The following is a 26642-nucleotide window of genomic DNA, read 5'->3' as shown; positions in this document are numbered from 1 at the left end:
TTTACTGTTATTGCTTCACTTCAAATAAGAACAGCCTTTTAGTTGCACCTCATCTAAAAGCAGTTTTCTCCCAGCAAGCACTACTGATGAATTTAGTGATGAAGGCCTGCAAAAGTTAGTAAAACTGGCTTGAGCAGATAAATCAGATGAAAACTTTCACGGGTCTGTTTCCCTAATTTCAATTACACTTCCCAGTTAATTTCAAGTAATACTCAGGAAAGACTTTTACTTTGTTAAAATTTTTTGACTGGACTTTAAAAAAGCTGAATAAACAAAAATTATTCAAAGGTTAAAAATTTATTACACATAGGCATGTTGCTTTTTATCAAAGAAATTTATTCGCATGTAAATAAACACGTTTTTGTAATGTTCGGGGGAAAAAATCCCACAGATTTTTGTCTACTTTCAAAAAAATGAAAAACCCCAAAGTATTTACAGAACGGCCATATGCACAGAAAATCAAATTTGAAAAGATTTTAGAAAAGACCCTCCCCATCTGCTCCTGATGTACATTTTTGAAACAAAATTTAAAGCTCAGCTTTTGCAACTGAGCATGTTTCCCAACCTAGCTTCTGATATGTTAAGTACTTCCTACCCCTCAAAAAACTAACTCAAGGGTAGAAATCAGGGGGGAGGGAGATTGGGGGGGAAAAAAGGTAAAAGAAAATGAGATTGCTTCGGGATTGTGAATAATGAGTTTCCTATACTGGCATCTGCTTTAAGTGACTCAGCTGGATACTATGACTCACTGGCTCCCTGGAAGGTTTCTTTTGAGAATTCATAATAGTGCTGCCCTAAATTTTCAGACCTAGGCCTTAAGGAAAATCCTTCCAAGAGCCACCAACCTCAAGCCTAGTTTTGGCAATTATATCCTGCTTCATTCCCACCGCCCCCCCACCAAATACTTGTTTTAAAAGAAATTGATTTTTGAACCTGGAATCTTCATGTACATCAGAGCAGGTTTTGACCAAGAACCCCTAACATGAAGCCAAAAGACAGAAGAGGAATCAGGTCAAACTAAGAATACATAAAGACTCCAGCAGCAGAAGATAGGTAGAAGTTGACTTCATGTCCTTGCCGTCTTTTGAAACAGGAGAATGAGTACACCTAGACAGGAGGGAGGTGTCCCAGGCTTGGTTTATTCTGCCTCTTCTCCTCCACCCTGTGGAGAAATGCAGTGCTCCCTGGTTCTCAGGCAGGGTGAAGCAGTTTAGCCCCGGCTCCCTGTTAAGCAAGTTCAGATGCTGGGTCAGTGTGTGGGGTGTGCCCATCGACAAGTCAGGGGCTTATCCTTCATCCAGATCCTAACTCGGGATTCTTTGATCTGGGATGAAGACAGAAAGAGAGAAAAAGCTTCCCAGTTTACTCATTTTGGTATTTGTTGGCTCTGCTTGGGGGAGCTGAGCCCCTGATACTATGCAGTACATTCCCCATAAGATTTTCCCCACCCAGACAAACTTAAAAACCTTTTTTTTTTTTTCCTGCAGAAACCAATGGGATAGGATTCAAAACTAGGTGAGAAATCCAACCTGGTTGTATGTCTGAGAGGCTGCTACTGTATCAGCATCACAAGATAAAGCACTCTGGTATCACCTTGCCCATGTCCTCCTTAGTGTCACCCAAGACATTTGACTCTGATACGGTAACCGATAACTTTTCTTGCTCCACTTTGCAATGTTTCGTTTCCTACTTCTTATTACCTTGGGACACAAAAGTGGCAGAGTTGTTGTGAGCTGATGACCAGAAAAGGGAGAACACTAAAGGAAATCAGAGACAGTCAGGAAAGAAAGCCAAAGCTGATTTTCCAACTCTATGCTAACTCCAACCTGCAGAAAGGGATGAATATAGAAATCTTCAATATCTGATGAAGTCACTCCATTTATCACACACACATACATACACACACACACACAAATGAATCACCTGGCTTTTTTTTTTTTTTTTAATCCAGAAGAGTTGTGCTGGGGATCATGCCCCGTCCTGCTGACACAGAACCTGAATGGAATCATCAGGAATGGCACAGTGCAGGTGTCAAAATCAAAGTAAGGCCGCAGAATTTTGAGAGGACCCTCCAAATACTGAGAACTTGTGTTGCACTCAAATGGTCTCCTGGATTTCTATATTTATGAGAAGGGCTTCTTATTGATGTCCCCCAGAATCCAGACTCAGACCTGTTCCTCCAAAAAGGTCCAATTGTGTTGCTACATAGTAGCAAGGGTTTATCTTCATACCCACCTAGCATTCCAGGCCCCCCCCACCATTACTTCAGGTGAGCTTGGAACTGTTTTAAGTGAACTATGGCTGCAAATTTGTTTACTGTTTTATCTAAGGGAGCATACAATGGAATAATTAAAGTCTGGACTCCTTATCCTTGTGATGAAGGGAAACAAGGAGCCCAGCTCTCAGGAATGGCATCAGTTCTCCTACAAACAAAATGCTGGGATGTGGACTTTTGGCACATTGTAGAAATAGGAGAACTATTAATTCTGTACTGGTTTTCATGCCACTGGATCAAGGAGGCTGTCCCACTTTTAACCCTCACTGCATCTGAAAACACGTTTACATCCCCAAAAGCCAGCCCAGCTTTCTTTAAAGGAAAAAGAAACTATAAATCAATACCTCCACAGAAAGATAACTCTTAATATTCCTATGATGTCTGAACCCTATGAAAAACCTCCTAAAACAAAAATACCATTTTGGTTTTCTACTTAACTCCAAAGGTGGACCCTGACTAATCTGCTTCAGCTTGATGCTGCAGTACCAGCACAAGCTACAAGCTCCCTACCACCAAATAAGCTTCGTTCTTCCACCTCCCATCATTTTGAACCCTGAACCTCATAGAATTAGGAAAAAAAACACTGTATAAAAGCAAACAGATAAAGGATTGAAATATTACAAATAAATAGCTAAAATCATCTTTCCTCCCCAATCACTCCTAAGAAACAGACACCAAACATTACTTAAGTGTCCAAAATGACCAAAGTCCTTCATTTGCCCACGCCTCAAATGGACAACTACCCAAAGGTGAACAACCTTCATGCAAATGCATCAAGGAATGTATTGCTTTTTCATTTTCTGCCCAGCCCTTCAAATACATGCACTAAAATGTGTTTAAAACATGGCCTAAAAATGGAAAAAGGGAGAAAAAATATATATGAATATTTCCCACAAAACTGTTTCCCACCCTTCCCTCTCCCTAAGCCCTTCCCACCCCCTCCCTTTCATAAGCAAGTATTTTAACTTTTTTTTTTTTTTTTCCTGGCAAAGGAACAAGTGATTCGTGGTAACCAGAATCAAACCCTATGGTCTCTTTAGTAGGGTCTGGCTATGCCTTTCTAAATTCACCCCACTTGGTGTCAAAGCCATGCCATTTAAGATTCTTAAAACACAAAATCAGACCTGTCTCACTCCTTATGGTGATTTGCCTATACACTTAGTTTTTCTCTGGCCATGGTTTTTGCTTTAAAAAGTAAGGTTCCTAGTTGCCAATCAGGGCCACATCCATAAGATCGTCATCTTCCTCCCCAATCATAAAGTCAGGGCTAAGCCTTGAGGGCCTGTCTGTAGATAAGATTGTGTTACTTGTCATAGACAAGGACTGGTCTGAAGAGATGGGCGATTTAGACCAACTCTCTGGCTTGATGCTATGAGATTTTTTCTTGTCTCGGTCTTTGTCCCGGTCCCGGTCCCTATCTTTGTCCTTTACTTTCTTCTTCTCTTTTTTGTGCTTCTTATGCTTCTCTGTGCTGTACTCTGGAAGAGGTCGGATGCCATCATCTGAGCTGGGACTGTTCTGATAAGACTTCTCTGCTATGGAGGAGCCTGACTCACTCTCACTGTCCAGATTCTGGGGGGTATATGCTGGTGACTTACTATGACTGGGAGAGCCACGCTCATGCTTTGGAGTGGAACCACTGATGAGTGGAGAGCCATAGTTTTTGGAAGAGGCCATCTGAGGCCTCAGCCCTTCTCCACTACTTTCCCCAGGTTTCTGCAAAGTCACTTTGGCTTTAATGCTGGGGGATCCCCCATCATGCTTGCTGATGATAATTTTTGCCACACCCGTGCTCCCCACATTTTTTGACTCTGAGGTCTTCTTAGATGAATCCACCGAGCCCCCCAAGGTGGAAACCTTTGATTTGTCTTTATCACTTTTCTCACGCTTGCCCTGGAACTCTCCTCCTGACATGTTATGTTTGGAGGACACAGGATGGCTAGAAGAATTTGTGCTCACCCCCACCTGGCCGTCCATTGGGTCTTCACCCCCAGGGCCACTGGTGACAACCCCATGCTTCAGTTTATCTATGACAGCTGTTAAGGACGGCTTCTTATTTCTGCTGGGAGATTTCCCTTTGGAACTCCCATGCTGGTTCTGAGAGGATGACATGGAAGAGCCACTTGAGGAAAAGGAAGAGGAAGATGCTGTACAAGAGTTAGATGATGGGGGAGTTTTCTGAGACAATGAGCCTGAAGATCCTAACCCTGAAGATGACTTCATGCCAGTGCTTGAACTAGTTCCAGACATGTGAGAACCACCAGAACCTGAACTGATAGGAGACTTGGCTTTAGAGGATGGGGGAGTCCCAGGAACAGGCTTCATTGGAGAGGCAAGCTTATCAGAGCCTCCAGGTGGCCTTGAATGGGAAGGGGATATGTTTGGTTTACTCAAAGAAGGATTCATAAGTGATGATGGCTTCCCTTGAGGTTTCATCTTGGTGCTGCTGGAACCACTGCTCAGTCCATGCTTGGTAATAGGAGAGGAGCCAGGCTTCCCCCCAGACTGGGATGAATTTTTGGACTGGCTAGATCCCGAAGACCCCTGGCTAGAATATATACTGCTACTTAACTTGGAGCTTGATGAACCTTCTGATTTACTGCTTTTCATCTTGCCTGAGTTGGAAGCAGAAGACGAGGAAGAATGGCTATGGTGGCTTTTACTTCCTGAGGAAGACACAGAACCACTGCTGGTATACTGACTGTGAGAGGAGGGCTTGCCCACCATCACGGTTCCCTTAGGAATCTGAATAGTGATTTTGGGAATGGGTGGTGTGGCAACACCTGGGGGAGTCTGAGATCTTCCTGAACTGCCTGGAGATTTGGATCCACCTGTACTAGTAGGTGGGGTGAAAGGTCGGTTAGAAGAACTGTGAGATGGAGACTTTCCCTCAGTGTCTGCCTTCTTCCGTTTTGGAGGCTTATCTTTGCTTTTGCCATCATTAGAAGGGGTTCGACTGCGCTTCCCTGGTTTGCTATCTAATCCTGGCCCTGATAGACTACTGTTACTGGTGCCATTGCCTTCCTTTACTCTCTTTTGAGTCTTTTCTTTCCCTAAGTCCCCAGTGGTCAATAAAGGACTCTGGCTACCACTGTGATGCTCCATAAGATCTGTAGGACCCAAAGCCTTACCAGCCACTGCTATTATACTGAAATCAACTGTGTCAGCTTGGCTATTGCCTTTAAACTTAGTCTCCCCATTATCACCTCCAAGCATTGGCACCCCCAAAGTATTTAGTGCCTGAGATGTAAATCCTTTGAAATCATCATTATCTCCACTTTGGCTGCTTTCATCAAAATATTCTTCTCCAAAACCACTTTGGCTCTGGCTGTTCAACAAATCAGGATTGAAATCTACTCCATCAGGAAAGAAATGATTGGTAGGAGAGTCACTACTGGGGCTTCCAGCAGCATCTGCAATAAGGTCAGCTGGATCAGTGTATGGATTTTCATTATTATTGGCTTGAAAGACATCAGGGTCAAAGAGGGCACTCTGAGAATGCCCAGAGCTTGAAGAATCTCGAACAGGGGTGCCAATGGGTGGACAATCGTCACTAGTGCTGGGAAGCTTAGAAGCTTCTTCTGCAATGTCTGAAAGGATATCAGTTACATCCGGGCCAATGCTGTCTGAACTGGATAGTCGGACCATCCTTTGAATACTGGATTGGGGATGAGGTACTGGTTGTGGGTAAGTTGTTGGGGGAGTGCTACACTGGCTTGGAGCTGGAGTGATGTGTGGCGTATCCAGCGTGTCAGCTGTCATGTTGACATCAAAGATAGGGTTCTGTGAGTCAACATCCATTGAAAATAGCTCCCTCTGAAAGTCATCTTCAGTCTGGTGCTTGGGTTTGTCAGGTGGTAACCTTGATGACTTCTTCTTCTTTGCCTTGTTGCTTCCCGAGCACATTTCCATCCGGGGTGAGCCGGAAGAGGAGTTCTGCCTTTCTAAAGGGCTGCTTCCATAAAGGGTTGAGAAATCCTGGGCAGGATTATCTTTAAGAAGGTTCATGAGCATCGGGTGGTTCTTGGTGTTGCCGGCCATCGAAGAGACAGGTGGCGGCGTGTGATGAGGAGGGGTCGGACTCGAGCCAATGGTAGACCCCCCGTTCCCTGTGATTTGCAACAAACTGGTAAGAATTGGGTTCTGAGATACCTTGCTGAAGTCCTCCCCATGGCCCACCGACTCATGCCGATCTTTGATGCTCATGCTCATATTAAACAAGGTGGTAATGGGACCCCCCGGAAAGGTGTTGGTTGGTGTAGTGGTACCACTCATTGGGTTGTTGCCTGTGGTCATGCCATACCCTGGGCTGCTAGCCGGGGGCAGGTTCTTTTTCACCATGTCTTCAACTGTCTCTGCAATGAGGGACAGTGCTGGAGTGTCGGCCTGAATGGTTTCAGCTTTCCTCCGAATAGCCCTCATCGTCACAGGGATGGACATACATCTGTAAAATAAGATGGAAAAAACAAAGTTAATATTGCACTAGCTGCTAATGAAACCAATTTATTTGGGAAAACAGGCTTTAATTTTGCCTGAGACTTACATATGCCAAAAGGTTTACAATAAGCAGCTTTCAGGCAAGGCAAATAACCCGCAAGGCAGGAGCAGTTCTATGAAATGCCAGAGCTTTGGGTAAACTCATTCTAAAAAGAATCTGTGGGCTTCCCTGGTGGTGCAGTGGTTAAGAATCCACCTGCCAATGCAGGGGACACGGGTTCAAGCCCTGGTCCGGGAAGATCCCACATGTCACAGAGCAACTAAGCCCGTGTGCCACAACTACCGAGCCTGTGCTCTGGAGCCCATGTGCCACAACTACTGAAGCCCGCGCGTCTAGAGCCCATGCTCTGCAACAGGAGAAGCCACCGCAACGAGAAGCCCACACACCGCAACGAAGAGTGGCCCCCGCTCACTGCAACTAGAGAGAGTCCGCGTGCAGCGACAAAACCCAACGCAGCCAAAAAAAAATTAAAAATAAAAAGAATCTGGAAGGAATTCCCTGGTGGTCCAGTGGTTAGGACTCCATGCTTCCACTGCAGGGGGCACAGATTCGATCCCTAGTTGGGGAACTGAGATCCCGCAAGCCTCACGGCACAGCCCGAAAAAAAAAAAAAAGAATCTGGACCAGAGGCAATCATCGACCTCTTCTGAAGTGCCACCAAATAAACCAACCATAAACAAGAGTCCAAATAATTAGACATCATACTGAACTAAAATAAAACTGGTAATAATGAACTCAGTAAGAAAATGCCCTCCTTTTGGGCTTTACATCTGATTAATGGTATATATAACTTATCCTAATTGATGAACCATTAGAAAAACCTCTTGACCCATCAAGTTCTAAACTTTAATGGCTTAGATCACCCCAAAGCTATACTGTGAAAAGTGCTACCACTGGCAGTAAATCTTTTTTATTTTAAAGCAAAGCACTTTTGATGTTACAGATAAATTTTTTTTTTTTTTTTTTTTTTTTTTTGCGGTACGAGGGCCTCTCACTGTTGTGGCCTCTCCCGTTGTGGAGCACAGGCTCCAGACATGCAGGCTCAGCGGCCATGACTCACGGGCCCAGCCGCTCCGTGGCATGTGGGATCTTCCTGGACCGGGGCACGAACCCGTGTCCCCTGCACCGGCAGGCGGACTCTCGACCACTGCGCCACCAGGGAAGCCCTGTTACAGATAAATTTATGTTTATAAACATGTTTGAAAATATTTTGCTCTGGAATATGTCAGCAACCTTTCTTAAAGGACCAGAGAGTAATGTTTTAGACTTTCAAAGATGATATGGTTTCTGTCCAACTACTCTGCCATCTTAGCTCAAAAGCCACCATAAACAATATGTAAATGAAAAGAAAGATGTGTTCACTTACAGGTATGTTTTATTGTGTTCTAATAAAATTTATTTACTAAACAGACCACTGGTACCTACTCCAAAAAAATCTTGAAATTACATATTAATGTTTATGGGAAGCTGACTGGCTTAAGGATCTTCCCACATACTGCCATTTGACACATTATATGTGTTTAAAAAAAAAATGACACAGAGGAAAAAGTGGAAAAAGATCTACATCTTATTTCAGCTCTCTCCCTCATAAAAGAACCCTAATGTGGGGCCTGAAGTTACCTACCTTACTTCCTATTACTCTCATAATGAGATTTATAAAACCAAAAGCTCATATTGCTTCTGATCCAAAAGCAGAGAAGGGTGAATTCAAAGCAGTGACTAAATGCTTTCCTACTAAATTTCCAATTCACTCTAATACTGAAAACAACATTCCTTATACATCTCTTAATGGGACTCTGATGGAAAAGGGCCAGTGCTACCTCTGAACAACTTTGGCAATGAAGTCATCTGTGCAGATGAGTGCATCTGACAGCCCCTTGTAGAGTTTACAGCTCACATGTGTTGAGTCCTGCACATCCATTACCACTGAAAGACAAAATATATAGGAGGCATTTAAGATAGATTCAGGTTCAGTTTCTGACTTTCCAAAAAAGATAAAGGGACCAAACTGCTGCCCTGAGAGAGGTGCTAGCCACCCACATAACTCACCACACACCAGGGAGTCATTCACAGGGTGCTGAAAAGATACGCTGAAACGGGATTCTGAGAGGGGACACACTTCAAATTGGAGGAGCCCAGGAGAATCTAAAAGGCAAAGAAAAGGATCATAAAATAATCAACCAAGTAAAAGACATGAGACATGTAAATGGTAATTATTAACTATGAAATTTTCTCTCCCTCATTGGAAACTAAATCCCACACATTTTTTTAATACACAAAACCTACTATGTCACCCACAGGTGACTAAAGGTATCAGATTCCAAGGAATCTACCAGTATATGTTACAAATACTCCAATACAAATAAGTAACTAAACTTCAGTTTTCTAAAATGAAGGCACTTAATCCCAATTGATAAAGTCCCTGGCAGATATAAACACCCTGCCTTGAAAGTGAATTCTGAAAATAAACGTGGCCAAAAGGAGTTTCTCATTCTATTTGTTAAGCAGACATTAGAACCACTACCATAAACCCTGCTTTCTACCAGTATACAGCTGTTAGCTATACACTCCATAGTTCGGTAAGCACAGATGTAGGGGCCACAATCTAAAATGATATATTTATGCCAAATACTCACACACACATATATATATATATATATATATATATATATATATGTAACTTATCATTGGTTTCTAAGCCAAACAGGCTGACAGCCCAGAGACAAGGATTATATACTTTCGTGGGAAGAAGGATGCATCTCTGCAGGACTAACTTCATAACTATCTCACAAAAACTCATTTTTAAATACCGTGAAGCTATGTGGAAAATTCTCCTAGGACTGAAATATATGACATAGAAGGGTCATAAGGACACTTGCACATGCTCTGTGTCATTACTCCAACTTTCTAAAATTTCTCATTTCTAAAGCAATTCTTATTCCCACAAAAGATATCTCCTGATTTACCTTCCATTTCTTCTTGCCTACCATTTGCGCTGATACAGCTCTATCACTGAAGTGCTTTACAACTAAAGTAAAAAATTAACTATGGTTAACTAGAGCAGCCAAAATTCATATCAAGATTTCTAATAGCAAACTGTTTGGAAAACATCAGCATTCCAGCATCCTGGGAGAAAAAAGAGAAGGGCACAGGTCTCATCCTTTTTTAAGCTATATGATTAAGTTCTCCAAAGAACGGGGAGAGGAAATATACTCAGGAATAAAACGTGGGAACCACTGTCCTAACAACCTAAAATTTAGATGTCAAGAACTCCTCTCTTCCTGCAGAATCCCAAATTCTACCTTATATATCTGCTGCACGGTTCAGGCCCTTAGGTACCCAGTTATATTGCTGCATGCAGAACAAGAGTAAGTCCATTGCAAAAAAATCCAGTGGTTTCCAAATGCCAATTTACAGACTGGTTCCATCAAAATTATTCATGGAGCTTGAACTAGATTCACAACTTCTCCCACATTAAGTTCATTTGGGTATGAAAACCAAATATATGTAGTTTTAAAAGCTCCACAGGTGATATGATGGGCCACAAAATCAGAGAACTACTAGAGTAATCAGTTTCCATTTACCAGTAAGTATATCAAAAGGAAAGGTGGTACCTTCTTTCAGAATAGTTCTTTTGACACAGCTTCCAATTAGGGTGTTATAGGCCACTTGGTGTCTGATCAGATTCAGGATAAGAGGAACCCGGCCAGGGTGCTGAAAGGTGATTTTGCTAACAAGGGTTCCCTGTAGACTTCTACCATCTGGAAGAGGAGCATCCTTGTTGAGGAAATAGCAGTGCTGCTGACCTGGAAGAGCCTGGGCAAAAAGAACAAAGGACACGAATGCTATTCACTCACCCACTGTACTCCAACCACAGACTATCCTTAAAAAACCCCCACTCCTCAAAAATCAGCAATTTCTTGCTGAATATTAAAGCTCCACAGTCAGTTCTTTGGTCAGCTAATGTTAAATGCCAAATACTCGCTTGGCTGAAAATACCCCTTCTTTGTAAATGTTCTGCTAGTGGTTTCCTAATCTAGCTAACATAAAAATTACCTCAGAAATCTGTATAAAAGAGGTCCCTGGACCACAAGTGCAAAATCTATATTTTTAATAACACCCTATATAGTTATAACAGAGCCAGAATTTGGGAACTATTACTTAATCCAGACTACTGTCAAACATTCAAATAAATTCAAGTCCAGATGTGGTTTTAAAACGCTCCTTAATTTATTCATTCCAGTACTTTCTTCTCTGTTAAATACTTTGCAGATTATAAGCTCATGACACTTGAAAGAATTAAACAGCAAGAACTCTTAATACCTACTTATATGCTTGTAAAAGTTCAGAATACCATTAAGACACTTTCACTTGAAATTTCAACAATTAAATGTACATTGTTTCCAGACTTGGAAGCTCGTGCTCTTTCTTCAGTATGTTTCAGAGATTTCTGTAATTTCCTGCCTGACTGAGGAAATAGGACATGATCCAGCTGTCCAAAAGAACATCATCTGACCTCAGTTATCCTATAAAAGGAACATTCTGATCTTGGGTCCAAACATAATCTACAACAATTCATAGGGCCTTACTTACAGCATAAAATCGCATGTTGTGTTTCAAAGGTATAGGGTCAGGGTCCTTTGACAGCTCAAATTGAGTGATCAGTTCATAAAGGGGTACATAAGTTGGTTGGGTTTCAAACAATGGAATTCCTAGAAAAACAAAGATCAATACAATGATCACAGTAAGATGAAAACGTTGACAGCTCAGTTTTCCCTTCATGAGTTCTACTTCATTCGTCCATTTATTCAAAAAGTACTTACTAATAAGCAAAAGCACCATGACATCTATACCCATCAGTGGTTTTTTGAGGCCAAGACTGAAAGACGTCTAAGGTAATCTGAATGTGAAGTTTGCTTTTCACTTTTATAACAATTAATAGCTCCTGATGCTTCTTAAAACTCACCTGTGCAGTTCTGAAGTTTCTGAACAAATGCTCTAGATACTGGGATTGGCTGGGGAAATTTCAAGAAGAAACAGGCAGGAAGATCAACACTGTTGGCACTGGTGATTGAGGAGAAGGAGGGAGTCCTTCAAAAAAAAAAAGAAAAGGTGGAGGATTGGGATTTTGAATTGATGTGAAAATGAAAAATCTAAACACTCATTCTTAGACATGTCTGTATCATATAACCACCTACTCACAAAACCTATCAAAAGTTCACTCTTTGAACTTCCTTCCCCCAATCCCAAAATATTCTGTTTGTTAACCCTAGAGTATCTTATCAAACATCTATCCTGAGGCACGTTCTCTAGTTACTACTCCAGCATAGCTCTAAATCAACATAAAGTCCCATAGAAAAATCCCATAGAGCAATCATTAAACCAGTGCAAGTAGCACAGTTCTCTTCTTTCTCTCTCAGGATAAGAATGTGTTCTATGAGCAGACTTCAAAGAGGAACATGCAAATATTGAAAAGAAATTAAATGGGTAAAACAAAAAGCCGATCTCTAGAAAGTCAAGTGGGGGAAAAGCCAAGTCAAAGTAATACCTGTTTCTTACTGGGCTTAAGGTTGAAATAAATGGACATTACTATCCTAGAATTATATTTAACTTACCATTTGTTGTCAACTGGATGTGACCCCATAATTAATGGTGCAATTGGGAGTTTATACATAGCAGATGTTCCTTCGATTGTCACCGATGCATTCATGCCCAAAGATCGAGGAACTGAGAAAAGGAAAGAAAAATGGTATTCTCCAAAGTAACACGAATTGTAAGGATCCTGAGTTTCCCTGGTGGCACAGTGGTTAAGAATCCGCCTGTCAATGCAGGGGACAAGGGTTCGATCCCTGGCCCTGGAAGGTCCCACATGCTGCAGAGCAACTAAGCCCATGCGCCCCAACTACTGAGCCTGTGCTCTAGAGCCTGCGAGCCACAACTACTGAGCCCATGTGCCACAACTACTGAAGCCCGTGCGCCTAGAGCCCGTGCTCCGCAACAAGAGAAGCCATGACAACGAGAAGCCCACGCAGCACAACGAAGAGCGCCCCGGCTCACTGCAACTAGAGAAAGCCCGCGCACAGCAATGAAGACCCAACAAAGCCAAAAATAAAAGCAAATAAAAAAATTAATTTATTTTTTTAAAAAGAAATTAAATAAATTATAAGTATCTTAACATTAAAAAAAAAGCTAACTTCTGTATAATTTGTCAGCCCTAATTTGTTTGTCAGATACTATAATACCTATATAACTCAGAAATGCTACAAGTTTTCTAACCAACCAATATTTCTGTCAGTAAATAAAACAAAATACAGGTAACAATGCAGTCCAAGGAAAAAAAAATTTTGAAGGCTCATTACCAATATTTACTTATTTTCTCCAACTTCAGAAAGCATTTAAGTAGAATTATGATTATAGGATAGTCAACGATTGAAGTTAAAAGGGGACCAAATGAGGTTATTAGGTCATTTCTCATTATGTTTTAGTCTATTAACGTGCAAATATAGGGAATTCTCTGGTGGTCCAGTTGTTAGGACTTCGGGCTTTCACTGCCAAGGGCACAGGTTCAATCCCTGGCCTAAGATCCATCAAGCCGTGCTGCGTGGCCAAAAAAAAAAAAAAGTGCAAATTCAAAGTAAGATCCATTATTTTAGTTCTTTAGTAAGTTGGCTAATTTCTTTACCTTTAAAGTAATGATTAAAGGGGATTATTTCAAGTCAGATGGTTTACATTTTTTTATTCACTCATTTACTTACTCAAAAGGAATTATTAAGTTTTTATTATTATGTATGTATGTGTACATATAGATACGTATATCTGTAGGAGTGTAAGTGTATGTATCAGATGCAAACTCTGGTAGAAATGGAAAACTTTGGTAGGGATGGCAAATTTCTTTGGGAGTAGCAAACCAGAAAGTACAGGCAGGCCTGGGCATTCAAATTTTTGAAAATATTTTTTAAACACTGAGCAAAACCTTCAGTTACTTTACAGTGAAAGTCTTACCATTATTCTCATGCAAAATGATAGGGGATGTAGTCTTATCATCCAGCAGGTCAGAAGGAGAGGCATAATACTTCAAGTTCATTAAATGACCTATGCAAAATAAAACTTATCACTACTTTTTTATCAGGTAAATTACAAATAAAGAAAAACATTCCCATTCCTATAAACCTATATACAAGAAAAGAGTTTCAGATATGAGGACTAATGATCCAAAGCAGCTTATGAAATATGACAGAAGCATAAATATTGATTCTAGCAGCAACTGACTTCACAATGTTCACTTTACAATTTACTTCACAATTAAAAAAAAAAAAACTAGGGGAGGGCAGGTGTTGACACCTTAGAAACCATTAAAAAAATACACAAATGAGAGAGGGATAAATTAGTAGTTTGGAATTGGCATATACAAACTACTATAAGTAAAATAAACAACAGGGTCCTACTGTAAAGCATAGGGAACCATACATAATATCTTGTAATAAACTATTATGGAAAAGAATGTGCAAAAAAAAAAATATATATATATATACACACACATATATATAACTGAATCACTTTGCTCTATACCAGAAACTAATACAACACTGTAAATCAACTATATTTCAATTAAAAAAAAACAGAAACACAAATGACTGGTAATTTTCACCTTCTGCTTATAAACCCAAGGTGAAATTGTAATAACCCCTCAACTAAAATTAGACATTTTTCTAAACAGGCAAAATAGAATCACATACCCCCACTTCTTGGAGTGAGATAGCCAACACTTCCATGAAGAATCTTATCCAAGGGACCAGCATTGGTTGCTTTCCTGCAAGACAAATGATCTATGTTTGCTTATATTTAAGCCCTGAAGGTATTAGTGTACAATGTGATAATGAGTTCAGCTCTTAAACATCTTATAATTCTATCCTAATGACTCTATCTTGTACTTGGGCATTTAACAATTGTATTTCAACTTCAAAGTGAAGGGATTATTTCTAAGAATACATCAGTATGTAATATGGTGAACAAAAATTACAACTAAACTATTATTTATCAGAAGGGAGGCCAGGTTTGACAAGTCTTCTGATAAAACCTAAGGAATTAAAAAAAAAAAAAAAAAAACCTAAGGAATACCAACCAACAACTTAGGGATACTGATACTCAGAAAATGGAATGCAATCATTTGGAAACTGAAAGGATATGGACAAGATGTACAATACAGGTAAAACACAGATGCATAGTAACATACATCTATAATATATATTTAAAAAAATAAGAGCCTAGTAACCCCACAGACGAAAAAGTTTAAGAACAAGGTCAAACAGAATTGACACTTTAGCCAGTCTTACCAATACATAACTGCCATTTTAGATAGATCCTGTTCTAAGGATTGGAGAGCCAAGTACATTTTAGTCTTTAGTTTGCTAGAAAGTAAATAAAGAAAACAAGAATTAAATAGTTGACAAATATACATATATATACACACACACAACATGAAAGCCTAGAGAGTAAGTCTACCTTGGAGGCAACTAAGATATCTATTTAAAAAACAAAATAAAACTTTAAAATGTTAAAAAAAAAAAAATCAGGGCTTCCCTGGTGGCACAGTGGTTGAGAGTCCACCTGCCGATGCAGGGGACACGGGTTCGTGCCCCGGTCTGGGAAGATCCCACATGCCGCGGAGCGGCTGGGCCCGTGAGCCATGGCCGCTGAGCCTGCGCGTCCGGAGCCTGTGCTCCGCAACAGGAGAGGCCACAGCAGCGAGAGGCCCGCATATTGCAAAAAAAAAAAAAAAAAAAATCATTACTGATCTACCAAAGCTAATTTTTATCTCTACTTAAAAGAGCCAAGCAGGTATACAGAATCCCAGGTAGGTTGAAAATAAAAGTGGCAACCCAGTTCCATAACAATTTCTTTCAGCCTAGAAATCAGTATGTTGAAGACATCTCAAGGATTATCTTCTAGCACTATAATCCATTAATGCAGATTTTTTTAATTTAAAATACCTTTAAAAGACATTAAGTTGGAAGCTGAGCTATACATTGTCAGTATGAGTAGAAATCACAAATGAGCTAGGGCAGAAGACTTGGCAAATTTCTAAGTACAAAATGGTTTATAGATTTATACTAGTTTTTCCAAAAAAAGCAAAAAACTAAAAATACTTACTTGTCCCCTGGAAGGTTATAAAGATTAACAAGACCCTTAAGGTGCTTAGAAAATTCATCAAAATTTTTTTCCCTATAAGAAGTTCAGGGGAGAGGGAAGAGAATAAAACATACAATTACTATTCAGTCTTATCAGCAAAGTGCCAAAAATCATGGCTATATAAAACTAATCTTAATAATTTGCTTTACTCTTTTTCCCCCAAAGTTTTCTAGAATCAATCAAAAGTAGGAAAAGAAAATGCAATGTATTCCTTTCTCTGCCCCATTTTTCTGGAGGAGGTGCTAATAAGCAGTATAAAAGATAGTCAAAAAGACCTGATAACTCATATAGTAATTCGCTCTTAAGTAATGAGACTTGGTTTAAATAAATCACTTCTTCTCCTCTTAATTTGTAACTGAGATGATTGGATGTCATGAGGAAAAAAAACTTTTGGAGAGAAAATGGAAATAAATAAATTGGGAAGATAGAACACTTTTCATGTATATAGCAACATAAGAGCAAAGAAGGAAAATGAACACTAGGAGAGAGACGGGAGACCTAAGGAAAAGGGGAATGGGTACTGTGGAGGCAAACCACATATTCCAAAATGTTCCTATGACTAGCTTTACCCCAGGAAAAAGTAACTACTACCATGAACCCCTGGCTTCCTAGAACCTACTATTCAGGCATGGTTTCCTAGTCAAGTAAGCTTTTGTGGGCAGGAATCCAACATAACTCAACAATTCTAACTCTCCACATCTTTTTTCAAACTTAAAAACAAAAAAAAAATGTCTCTTGAAAGCTGTACTGCTCTGACAACGTCAGATACTTGGTCGGGCATTTATTGAACACTTACTGCCCGAAGTGCCATGAAGACATTAAAAGGAAGCAAGAGCAGCAGCAAAATATATTCCCTACCTTAAAATTACCATCTATACAAAGTGATCAAAAATACCAGGGAGGACTTCCCTGGTGGCGCAGTGGTTAAGAATCCGCCTGCCAATGCAGGGGACACAGGTTCAAGCCCTGGTATGGGAAGATCCCACATGCCGCAGAGCAACTGGGCCTGTGAGCCACAACTACTGAGCCTGCGCGTCTGGAGCCTGTGCTCCGCAACGGGAGAGGCCGCGATAGTGAAAGGCCCCCGCACCGCGATGAAGAGTGGCCCCCGCTCGCCGCAACTAGAGAAAGCCCTCACCTAGCAAAAATAAATAAATAAATTTAAAAAAAAAAAAAAAAAAAAAAATACCAGGGAGGACTTCCCTGGTGGCGCAGTGGTTAAGAATCCACCTGCCAATGCAGGGGACATGGGTTTGAGCCCTGGTTCGGGAAGATCCCACATGCAGCGGAGCAGCTAAGCCCTTGCACCACACTACTGAGCCTGAACTCTAGATGCCGCGAGCCACAACTACTGAGCCCACGCGATGGCCCCCGCTGGCCGCAACTAGAGAAAGCCCACGCGCAGCAATGAAGACCCAATGCAGCCCAAAATAAATAAATTAAAAAAAAATACCAGGTAAAGACTAATATTCTTCCTAAGGTTCCCACTTTCAAACATGCCTACAAATTAACTTTAGAACACCATCAGTTCATAAATTTGTATGGTCTCCTACTCCACATTAGAGCCAGAAATATTTTTTTCCTGGACTATTCTGGTAATACACCTTTGCTAGACTTACTGAGTTACTGAAATCATAAAATGTTATTTTTTATGTTGCACTGCAATTTTTCAAAGCTCGTTCAAATCTGGTGTATTTGGCTATAAGGACATTAAACTGATCATTGAGAAGACTGCGTGTAAAACTTATTTCCTCAATATTAACACCCTTTCTAAGACTCCTCCATGCGATATCTGATAACTTCACGATAATTTAAAACATAAAATTGATGTTATGATTTTCTCAAATTCCCAGAGAGTTAAATCTGGGTTTAAATTTAAGCATGAAAATTTCCTCTCAATTCAAAGAGAAAAGATAAGCCAATGGCAAAAAACATCAATTACTAAAAGAGACTGTCTTCAAGCCTAGCACTTTACTATAATGGGACCCATATACCTTAAATATAAAATAATTTTTCTCAAAGTTGAAGTGAAAAAAAGTTTTTTCATGGTATAGACTCAATTTTCTCAAGCTTTCTCTGATTCAATAATTAGGTTCTATTTATTTTTGTTCCACACAGAATTCCTAAGGTTAGCTCAGTAGTTCTCAACCAGGAGTGATTTTGCCCTCCAGAGGACAATACCTGGAGATATTTTTGATTGTCATAATTCAGGAGATATTACTGGCAACTGGTTGGGAGAGACCAGGGATGCTGTTAAACATCCAACAATGAACTGGGCAGCCCCCTACAGCAAAGAATTTCCCAACCCAAATTTCAATACTGTCAAGGTTGAGAAACCCTGGGATAGACGGAATAGGGTAAAAAAAATCAAGCTAAGTCAATTCTGAAAGTGAACAAGTACAGACTGTGAAAAGTCTTGACCCAAGAAAATAAATTTGTTCCTCAGGAAAGTAACTTCTGACTGTCCTCAAAACTTAGCTATAAAGAATAGCACTGGGGCCTCCCTGGTGGCGCAGTGGTTGGGAGTCCGCCTGCCGATGCAGGGGATACGGGTTCGTGCCCCGGTCTGGGAGGATCCCATATGCCGCGGAGCGGCTGGGCCCGTGAGCCATGGCCGCTGGGCCTGCGCGTCCGGAGCCTGTGCTCCGCAACGGGAGAGGCCACAACAGTGAGAGGCCCGCGTACCGCAAAAAAAAAAAAAAAAAGAAAAAAGAATAGCACTGTCGGGCTTCCCTGGTGGCACAGTGGTTAAGAATCCGCCTGCCAATGCAGGGGACACAGGTTCGAGCCCTGGTCCGGGAAGATCCCACATGCCGCGAAGCAACTAAGCCTGTATGCCACAACTGCTGAGCCTGCGAGCCATAACTACTGAGAATGCATGCCACAACTACTGAGGCCTGCGCACCTAGAGCCCGTGCTCCACAACAAGAGAAGCCATCGCAATGAGAAGCCCGCACACCACAACGAAGAGTAGCCCCTGCTGGCCGCAACCAGAGAAAGCCCATGCACAGCAAGACCCAACGCAGCCAAAAAAATTTTTTTTTAATTAAAAAAAAAAAAAGAATAGCACTGTCTGCCAATATCAGGGAATATAAATGTCATCTGCTCACCTTAGCTGCTGTACAAGCTCCGGACAGCTCTGAAATTAAAGAAATTACGTTAAAACTTTAAACTACTTTAAGACGCTTGAAGACATCAAAAGTTTTTCTCTTTTATTAATAACACATGCTTTATAACAAAAACATTAAAACTACAGAAGGTTCTTATATTAAGATATCAAAAATATCTTCTTCCTACTTGGTAAACCATGGGTTGGGTCAGGAAACTAAAGATTAAAATATATATGAAATAGCTTATAAAGGAATCAACTTTCAGCTGCTTGTTTAAAACATTAGGACCTCTCTTTAAAGCCATCCTTGGAATCCATATTCAACTGTCTGGTTATACACATTTTACATTCCTCTCTATTACAGGGTTTTTCAGAGACATTAGTTATGTACAAGATTATCTGTCCTTCTTGATTATAAGTTCTTTGAAGTAGGAACTTGAAATTATTTGTATCCCCAGAACCTATTGTTCAGTTGCGGCTCATGTTTGTTGATATGAAATGGAAAGGGTTCCTCTGGTGTTTCCTTTTGTCAAAGCCTCTGGATGATGTCAGAGATGGACCCAGATTATACTAAATTCCACTCTACAGCTACTGATGTTGTAGCCCATCACATCATCTCTATAGTGGCTCGTGAAAAAAACCTAAACCCGAGCTATTTCAAACCCCAACAATTCCTTTTAAAATTAATGTCCCTAAGTAAACCCCACAGATTCCAGTGAAATATCAACAACACATACCACAGGATTCTCCCCATGGTGAGCCACTTTTACATCACAAAGCTGTCCTGCAGGATCTAACTGCACTTCCACATAGAACATATCTGACGTGATGTAACATTCAGTGCCACTGGCACTGAGATGAGAGCCCAGTCTAGCAGGAACAAATCAAAACAAAAATTAATAGAAGACACATAAATAAAGCCACCCAAAGTCAACACTAAGTTAAACATTTCTGCCTACAGATACACTACTTACCCATTCTGTCTTGCTATAGACTCCAAACGGTCAGTCATTGCTGGTAAAGATGTTACTACAAAAGGGTGAAAAAAGGAAATCACAAAAGATGTTCCAAATAAATTGTATTATTCAGAACCAGAAACATCCCAAGAGTATATCTATCCTTGCAAAGCCAGAAACACATTCAATAGTTCAAATGATTATAATGTGCATAAAGTTCATTGGTAAGGCTTAGCTGTGGCCTAAGCAGTAATAAGGATCAAAAAAAAGATCTATTTGAAAAAAATGATTGGACCTTTCTCCTCTCTCATTTTCATTACTCATTTGGGACAAGTTATCTTTAATTTAAAGAAGACACACTTAGGGACTTCCCTGGAGGTCCAGTGGTTAAGACTACGCGCTTCCACTGAAGGGGTCGCGGGTTCAATTGCTGGTCGGGGATCTACGATCCTACATGCCGCTCGGTGCGGCTAAAAAAAAAAAAAAAAAAGACCCATTTATCTGCTAATGCTAGAATAAGGAAGATTAACATCAAAACCAGCATAGAAACAAATATTCTATGTTCATAGTGGCATTATTTACAATAGCCAAAAGATAGAAACAACCCAAGTGTCCATCAATGAATGAATGTATAAACAAAATGTTATTTTGTTTACATATGATGTATACATACAATAAAATATTATTCAGCTTTCTTAAAAAGGAAGGAAATTCTGATATATGCTATAAAATGGAGGAACCTTGAAGATATTATGCTAAGTGAAATAAGCCAATCACAAAAGAACAAATACTGTATGATTACACTTATATGAGGTATCTAGAGTAGTCAGATCGTTAGAGTCAGCATATAGAATGGTGGTTACCAGGAGCTGGGAAGAGGGGAAATGACAAGTTACTGTTTAATGCGTTCAGAGTTTCAGTTGGGAAGATGAAAAAGTTCTGGAGATGGATGGTGGTGATGGTTACACAACAATGTGAATGCACTTAATGCCACTGAACTGTACAATTAAAAATGGTTAAAATGGTAAATTTTGTTATATACATTTTACCACAATTAAAAAAAAATTCAGCTGAATCAGGTTCATTTGTGATAATCAGAGTAAAATCTGTTTTTACTTTCATTTTCCTTCAAAAACAGACAGAAGTACTAATTATAAGCTTGAATAATCAAGCTCATGATTTGAATTTTATGTTTGCTTTCCTGAAAACATTCTTTATAAACACTGTAAAAATCTCTTAGAGTCAAAAAGTCCATCTTCTTATTGAGTTAATTAGGAGAGAATATGTGAAAGAAAAAAAAAAAACTTTCTCCTGCTATCTGCAATCTTTTTTTTTTTTTTTTTTTTTTTTCTTTTTGCGGTATGCGGGCCTCTCACCGTTGTGGCCTCTCCCGTTGCGGAGCACAGGCTCCGGACGCGCAGGCCCAGCGGCCATGGCTCACGGGCCCAGCCGCTCCGCGGCATATGGGATCCTCCCAGACCGGGGCACGAACCCGTATCCCCTGCATCGGCAGGCGGACTCTCAACCACTGCGCCACCAGGGAGGCCCTATCTGCAATCTTATAGCTACCCTCCATCAATTATCTTTTGAGTTTCTACCAACCTCCAAAATGGGATAAAAAATAAATGTTTCAAAAGTTCAGGTAAGAGCTCATCTCAACTCCATAATGAAAGCAAGAACAACACCTAGCATAGAACGGTTGACCTATCTCAATGTATATTTCTAGTGTAAGTATAAAATAGTCTTTCCTAAACTGGGGGGTTTTAAAGAAATTAGCATATTTCAAAGATGTTTACAAACCTTTGAGAGCTTTCTGCAGCGTCTCCAAACAGCTGACCAAATGTTGGTGCCCTCCAGAACTCATCACAACCCTCTTCTCCTGTATTAAGAAGGAAAACATTTCAGGTAAAAACTAACAAAGCCAACAGTGTTTTGGGTAAACATACACATTATCCTAGAAATAACATTTCAGGATAGTCTATATATTATGGTATAGTCTATATAGTCTATATTTTCTATATATTCTAGATAATCTATAGATTTTTAACTGTTAGTCTGTCCATCCATCCAAAAGAGGAAAGGTTAATATACATGGATACAGGCATATCCATATCCATGAAAGTAGAAAAAGGTATTTCCAGATCTAGGACTTCCCTGGCAGTCCAGTGGTTAAGACTCTGCAGTTCCAACGCAGGGGACGTGGGTTTGATCCCTGGTCGGGGAACTAAGATCCCACATACTGCATAGCATGGCCAAAAAAAAAAAAAAAAAAAAAAAAGCCTATACCAAAGGTATTTCCAGATCTAAAATAAGATAACTTTCAGGGAAAAATTAGGAAGAATCAAAATGTAATAAATGAGATCAGCCTCCTGTAGAAGTGACTACATCCTAAGATTCTATAAGTTAAATGGGGTGGCTCAGATGGGACAATTCCCACATCTAATAAGGTGATATGCATGTAATCTAAGAAATACAGCCAGACCATAGTCAAACTAGATTGACTCTAAGAAACAGGATACATAGTTCAGAAAAAGCCAAAGAGCAAAAACTTTAGCATAGTTTTTCTAAACATATCCAGGGAAGAAGTTTCTCTCTGCACAACATTCTAGTCCCCAGAAGTATGAACAGTTTTATGATATAAGGATAGTTTTTCAGACTTTTCCACACCCTAAATCCATCTCTCTTTGCTCTAATTCCACCCTCACAAATATCTGACTAATTAATAATCTAGCTCCCTTTGTACCTTGAATATACAAGGACCTTGTCCATTGCAAGGACAATGGATACCAGTACTTTGGTAGCTGGAAAGACAAACACTCTGCTGTAAATTAATAAACTGGCATTCTGATTTCCATGTTAACCTACTGAGATTTTGTTAGTATGTCAGTTGTTGAAAACTCTTCAAAATCTTTTACGTACCAATAAAAGTAGGTTTCTGAACCTGCAAAAGTGAGAAGTAGACAATGGAAGCTATGGTGACCAAACCAAGAACTGGTAACCCAAAAGAGGGTCTTAGTAGCCACCTGGAATCCCTCTATGTCATAATGTCTCCCTAATGACAATATCACTTATAGACCATATTTCAAACTAGAATATGGCTGCCTTATAGTATAAAAATGACAACCAGACTGGAAAAATTGCCATTCTTTAAGACTTCTAAAAAAAACCAAAAAACCTTTTTTATGTACACAATCCTGAGCCAGAAGATATCTGTAGAACTTAGTTACGGAAATCTTTTAGCAGCATGACACTTTGGTGTCCATTATCTCATTTGATCCCTACAGCAAAACTGTGTGAAAAAGCAAACTGGTGTTGTGTGTCTCTACTTTCCAGATGAGGAAACTGAGGATCAGAAAGAACAAATAATTTGTCCAAGGTCACGTAGGTAGAAGTACTGGAGTTAAGACTAAAATACAGGCTTTTTGACAGCAAATTCAGTTTTTTTACTAGGCTATATACTGATATGATCATTTTAAGCTCTAATAAATCTACTAAACTGAACTTACTCTGGACCCGATGTAAGGTTTGGTAGAGGGGTACTTTCACTGAAGTATAACATGTATACAGAAAAGTATATGAATCTGAAGTGAAGAGATTGTGAATTATTACAAAGTGAACACATCCATATAACCATTGCACAGGTCAAGTCATAAAAAAGCACTCCTGTAACATTTTACTACCACTGGAATCATGTGGATGAACTTTTAACATCCAGCCTCTACCCTCACCCCACTCCCTGTATTCCACCTAACTAAGGGCTCCCCACACTGGTGAATGACTCAGAAAGGAGAAGTAGTACTGTAGAGAAAGAGGGCCACAGAGTAAACAGGTGAAGTTAATTAAAAATGAATTGCAAACTCAACTAGCAGAATAGATACAGTGACAGTATTAACACATTAGAATCAAGGAGCTTGACAGGAAGTGAAAAATAAATGTCTCTCTATATGTCTGTCATGTGTTGGTTTTTTTTTTTTTTTTTTTTTTGGCAGCACTGTGGTGCTTGTGGAATCTCAGTTCCCTGACCAGGGACTGAACCTGGGCCACGGTAGTGAAAGCCAGGAATCCTAACCACTAGGCCACCAGGGAACTCCCTATCAGGTGTATCTTTTATAGGTGTATTTCTTAACACTTTGCCTAAAGTACCGCAGTGTACTATAACTCACAATTAACATAATTTTATAAATACACCTCCTTCTTAGGTAGACTCTTAAAAGTTGAAAGCCATCATGTGCTTATGATTTTATGAGAAATAAAACTGAAGACACACCATAATAACTAGTTAGAAAGAGTCTACACAGGGAGCTTAGCTTATTAAATAATTATCTAAGCACAACACTTTATCCGCTTCAGCACAATCCTCACCATGACTTGACGCACAAGCTTAATGGTTTCACTCCAAGGTCTATTTTGGTTAAATTTTGCATGGAGCCGTTCCAAGAGAGAACTCATCTTACTCAGCTTTTCCGACTCTAAGATATAAATCAGAAAACATCATTAGCAACTCTTCTTTCAAGACCTTCCACAGTTTTTCTTGCAAACAAAACTCCCATATTTCATCCTGGTAAGAACTCAGTTAAAATCTTTTCCAATATGATTTACTTCAAAACATATGAAGAATTTGTTTTTAATGACAAGAAGACACACAATTGTGGGTCTAGTCTAACGAACACCATAGAAGGGGACTGCTTTCTATTCAAACTTAATGAGAACCAAAAAAAGAACCATCTCTAATCCTGTTTAAGGATCAAGACTGCCATTTAGTGACAAAATAATTTCATGATATTAGTGAAATCCCTTATATGATATATGCAGAGCATACATTTGAACATGGCCTAACTACGGTTAGTTGGTTTTCAAAGTGAAAATACAGACTTCCTTAATTTTTTCACATAATTTTAAGAAATTGATTTATAAGTATTATCAAGAAAACAGGCTTTATTTGCCATTCAGATTTTTCCTATTTGAACTCAAACTATATGAACAAGGAAGATGTCAATGACTAAAGGATGAATTTCCAGCAAAGTTAAGAGAAAGGCAGAAAAGAATGACTCCTGGATAGTGTGTGAAGGGACCTCCTACACCCTCCAACTCCTGTAATTCTTGTAACTGCTTAGCATGAGCAAGGACCTGTGCTGGAGACCACCGGCAGTGCAAAAATACAATATGCCTGAGATGACACCTGTGAGGGGGTGTGGATAAGTTATGTGAAAATAACCATCACACAAAGCAAAATGAGATTTGTTCTTAAAACAGAGACACATTACTACTGAAATTCAAAGGAGGAAAAGTTTGTGATTAGTTGTGGGGATGTTACAGAAAAGGTGCCATTGAAAGATGAATAGAATGTCAGCAATCTGAGTTGAGGTAGTGACATCTTCTAAATCAAGATTCAACTCCTCCCTCCAATGCCTTCATCTTCTGGAAAACTGTTTTTTTGTTTGTTCCAGCCAATTTATAGTTCTGGAGAAATGTTTGACAATTCCCACTTTCAAGACTCATTCACTCAGGCACTATTTTACATGATGGAGATACAGCAGTGAGCAAACTAGACAAAACTGCCTCCTCGAGTTTCCATTTTACACTTGTCATCCTCTGCACCAAGAAGTATACCTTTTTTCTTCCTCCCCTTCAAAACACACCCCCCTTCTTTCCCTTAAGAAGCCTGATGATAAATATCTTTACACAAATGCTCTAATGAAACATTTTTTGAGCAACTATTATGTGCCAGGGACTATATAATGATGAGTAAGGCAAGATCCTGATCTACATAGCTCAGAGCACATTGGAGAAGACAAGTAAATAATAGTGAGCTGTATCAACAGAACTATGTCCAAAATGCTAAGGAAGCATTTAAACTGGAAAGTGGAACTTCAGAGAATCTATGTAACGTTACACAGAAAAGTTGTTTTTCAGCAGTTCTGAATTAGTTCAGACATTGAAAGGTTGAAATTCAACGCATTTTTAGAATATACAATAGCACAAGATGTGAACACTGTGACATTCTTGAGAACTGCTGGCTTTTAATACCATAAGTACCTAATCATTTCATTCACGCGAAAACGTCCTCCAGTACTTTGACATACAGCGCTGTATTACCGTTTTTATGTCATCATTCACACTTCTCTTCTGGAAGGAGCAAGTTTTACATTCACTCGCCGCGTCTCCCATCCCTTTAGGCTAAAATTGCCCTGAGACCCAAATGATTGCCCCTAGCTAAGCAGGAAACCTTAACAGAAGTTGGGAGTCCCCATCTCCCCAAAGTCAAAGCTCTCCATCCCCAAGGAAGGCAGTCAGAATCTAAAACTCACACACATCCCGCCTCCTAGACTCTGAGCCCTCGGGAGAGTGGCCCCCGCGGAAGCATCTGCCCCCCAGCTCCTCTCAGAGATTGGCTCCCCCAACTGTGTCCCGCCCCCTGCTTTTCCCCTCAGTCACTCACTCACCCTCGGTTTCCCCCTGAGCCTTCATCCTGACAGCTGGAAGGGCCTGAGTCCTACACAAGAGGATATGCCCCTCCTCACCACTAACAGAGGAACCAAGTTGGTTCGGGCTCCCGGGACGTAGGGCGCCTGCAGTCCCCACTCTTCCCGAGAAGGCTCAGTCTGAAGTCCCCGG

General features: G+C 40.1%; 1 protein-coding gene across 5 annotated transcripts; it reads right to left on the bottom strand.

Moving 5' to 3' along the window:
• Positions 1-1106: 1106 nt before the first annotated feature.
• MED1 (mediator complex subunit 1) lies at positions 1107-26642 on the bottom strand. Of its 5 annotated transcripts, none has more exons than XM_081218362.1 (18): positions 26471-26642; positions 24390-24496; positions 21828-21906; positions 20046-20100; positions 19809-19941; positions 19073-19101; positions 15924-15995; positions 15107-15181; positions 14510-14583; positions 13776-13865; positions 12389-12500; positions 11740-11864; positions 11367-11485; positions 10388-10589; positions 8823-8918; positions 8594-8699; positions 6579-6719; positions 1107-1324 (listed from the first exon to the last, which is right to left on the bottom strand). In XM_081218362.1, exons 1-18 carry the CDS (start codon positions 26493-26495, stop codon positions 1294-1296), a joined length of 1671 nt encoding a protein of 556 aa, XP_081074488.1. In that variant the 5' UTR covers positions 26496-26642; the 3' UTR covers positions 1107-1293. The 5 variants fall into 5 exon arrangements, with proteins under 5 accessions (XP_081074488.1, XP_081074485.1, XP_081074486.1 ...); XM_081218363.1 differs by lacking the exon at positions 1107-1324 and adding an exon at positions 6147-6384; XM_081218359.1 differs by having other exon boundaries at positions 1107-6719.

The sequence above is a fragment of the Mesoplodon bidens genome, assembly GCF_964165515.1.
Source record: "Mesoplodon bidens genome assembly, chromosome: 19".
Classification (NCBI taxonomy): domain Eukaryota; kingdom Metazoa; phylum Chordata; class Mammalia; order Artiodactyla; family Ziphiidae; genus Mesoplodon; species Mesoplodon bidens.
The sequence above is the reverse complement of the archived record's forward strand: the minus strand, read 5'-3'. Positions and strand labels throughout refer to the sequence as shown.

Bases quoted from the DNA above. Each gene is read 5' to 3' on its own strand.
- MED1 (XM_081218359.1), bottom strand. From the start codon at position 26,495: ATGAAGGCTCAGGGGGAAACCGAGG. The intron at 21,907-24,389 runs GTGAGGATTGTG...TTCTTAATACAG, and splicing joins AGCTTGTGCGTCAAGTCATG to GAGAAGAGGGTTGTGATGAG. The intron at 20,101-21,827 runs GTTTGTAAACAT...ACCCTTTTGTAG, and splicing joins GCTGCAGAAAGCTCTCAAAG to TAACATCTTTACCAGCAATG.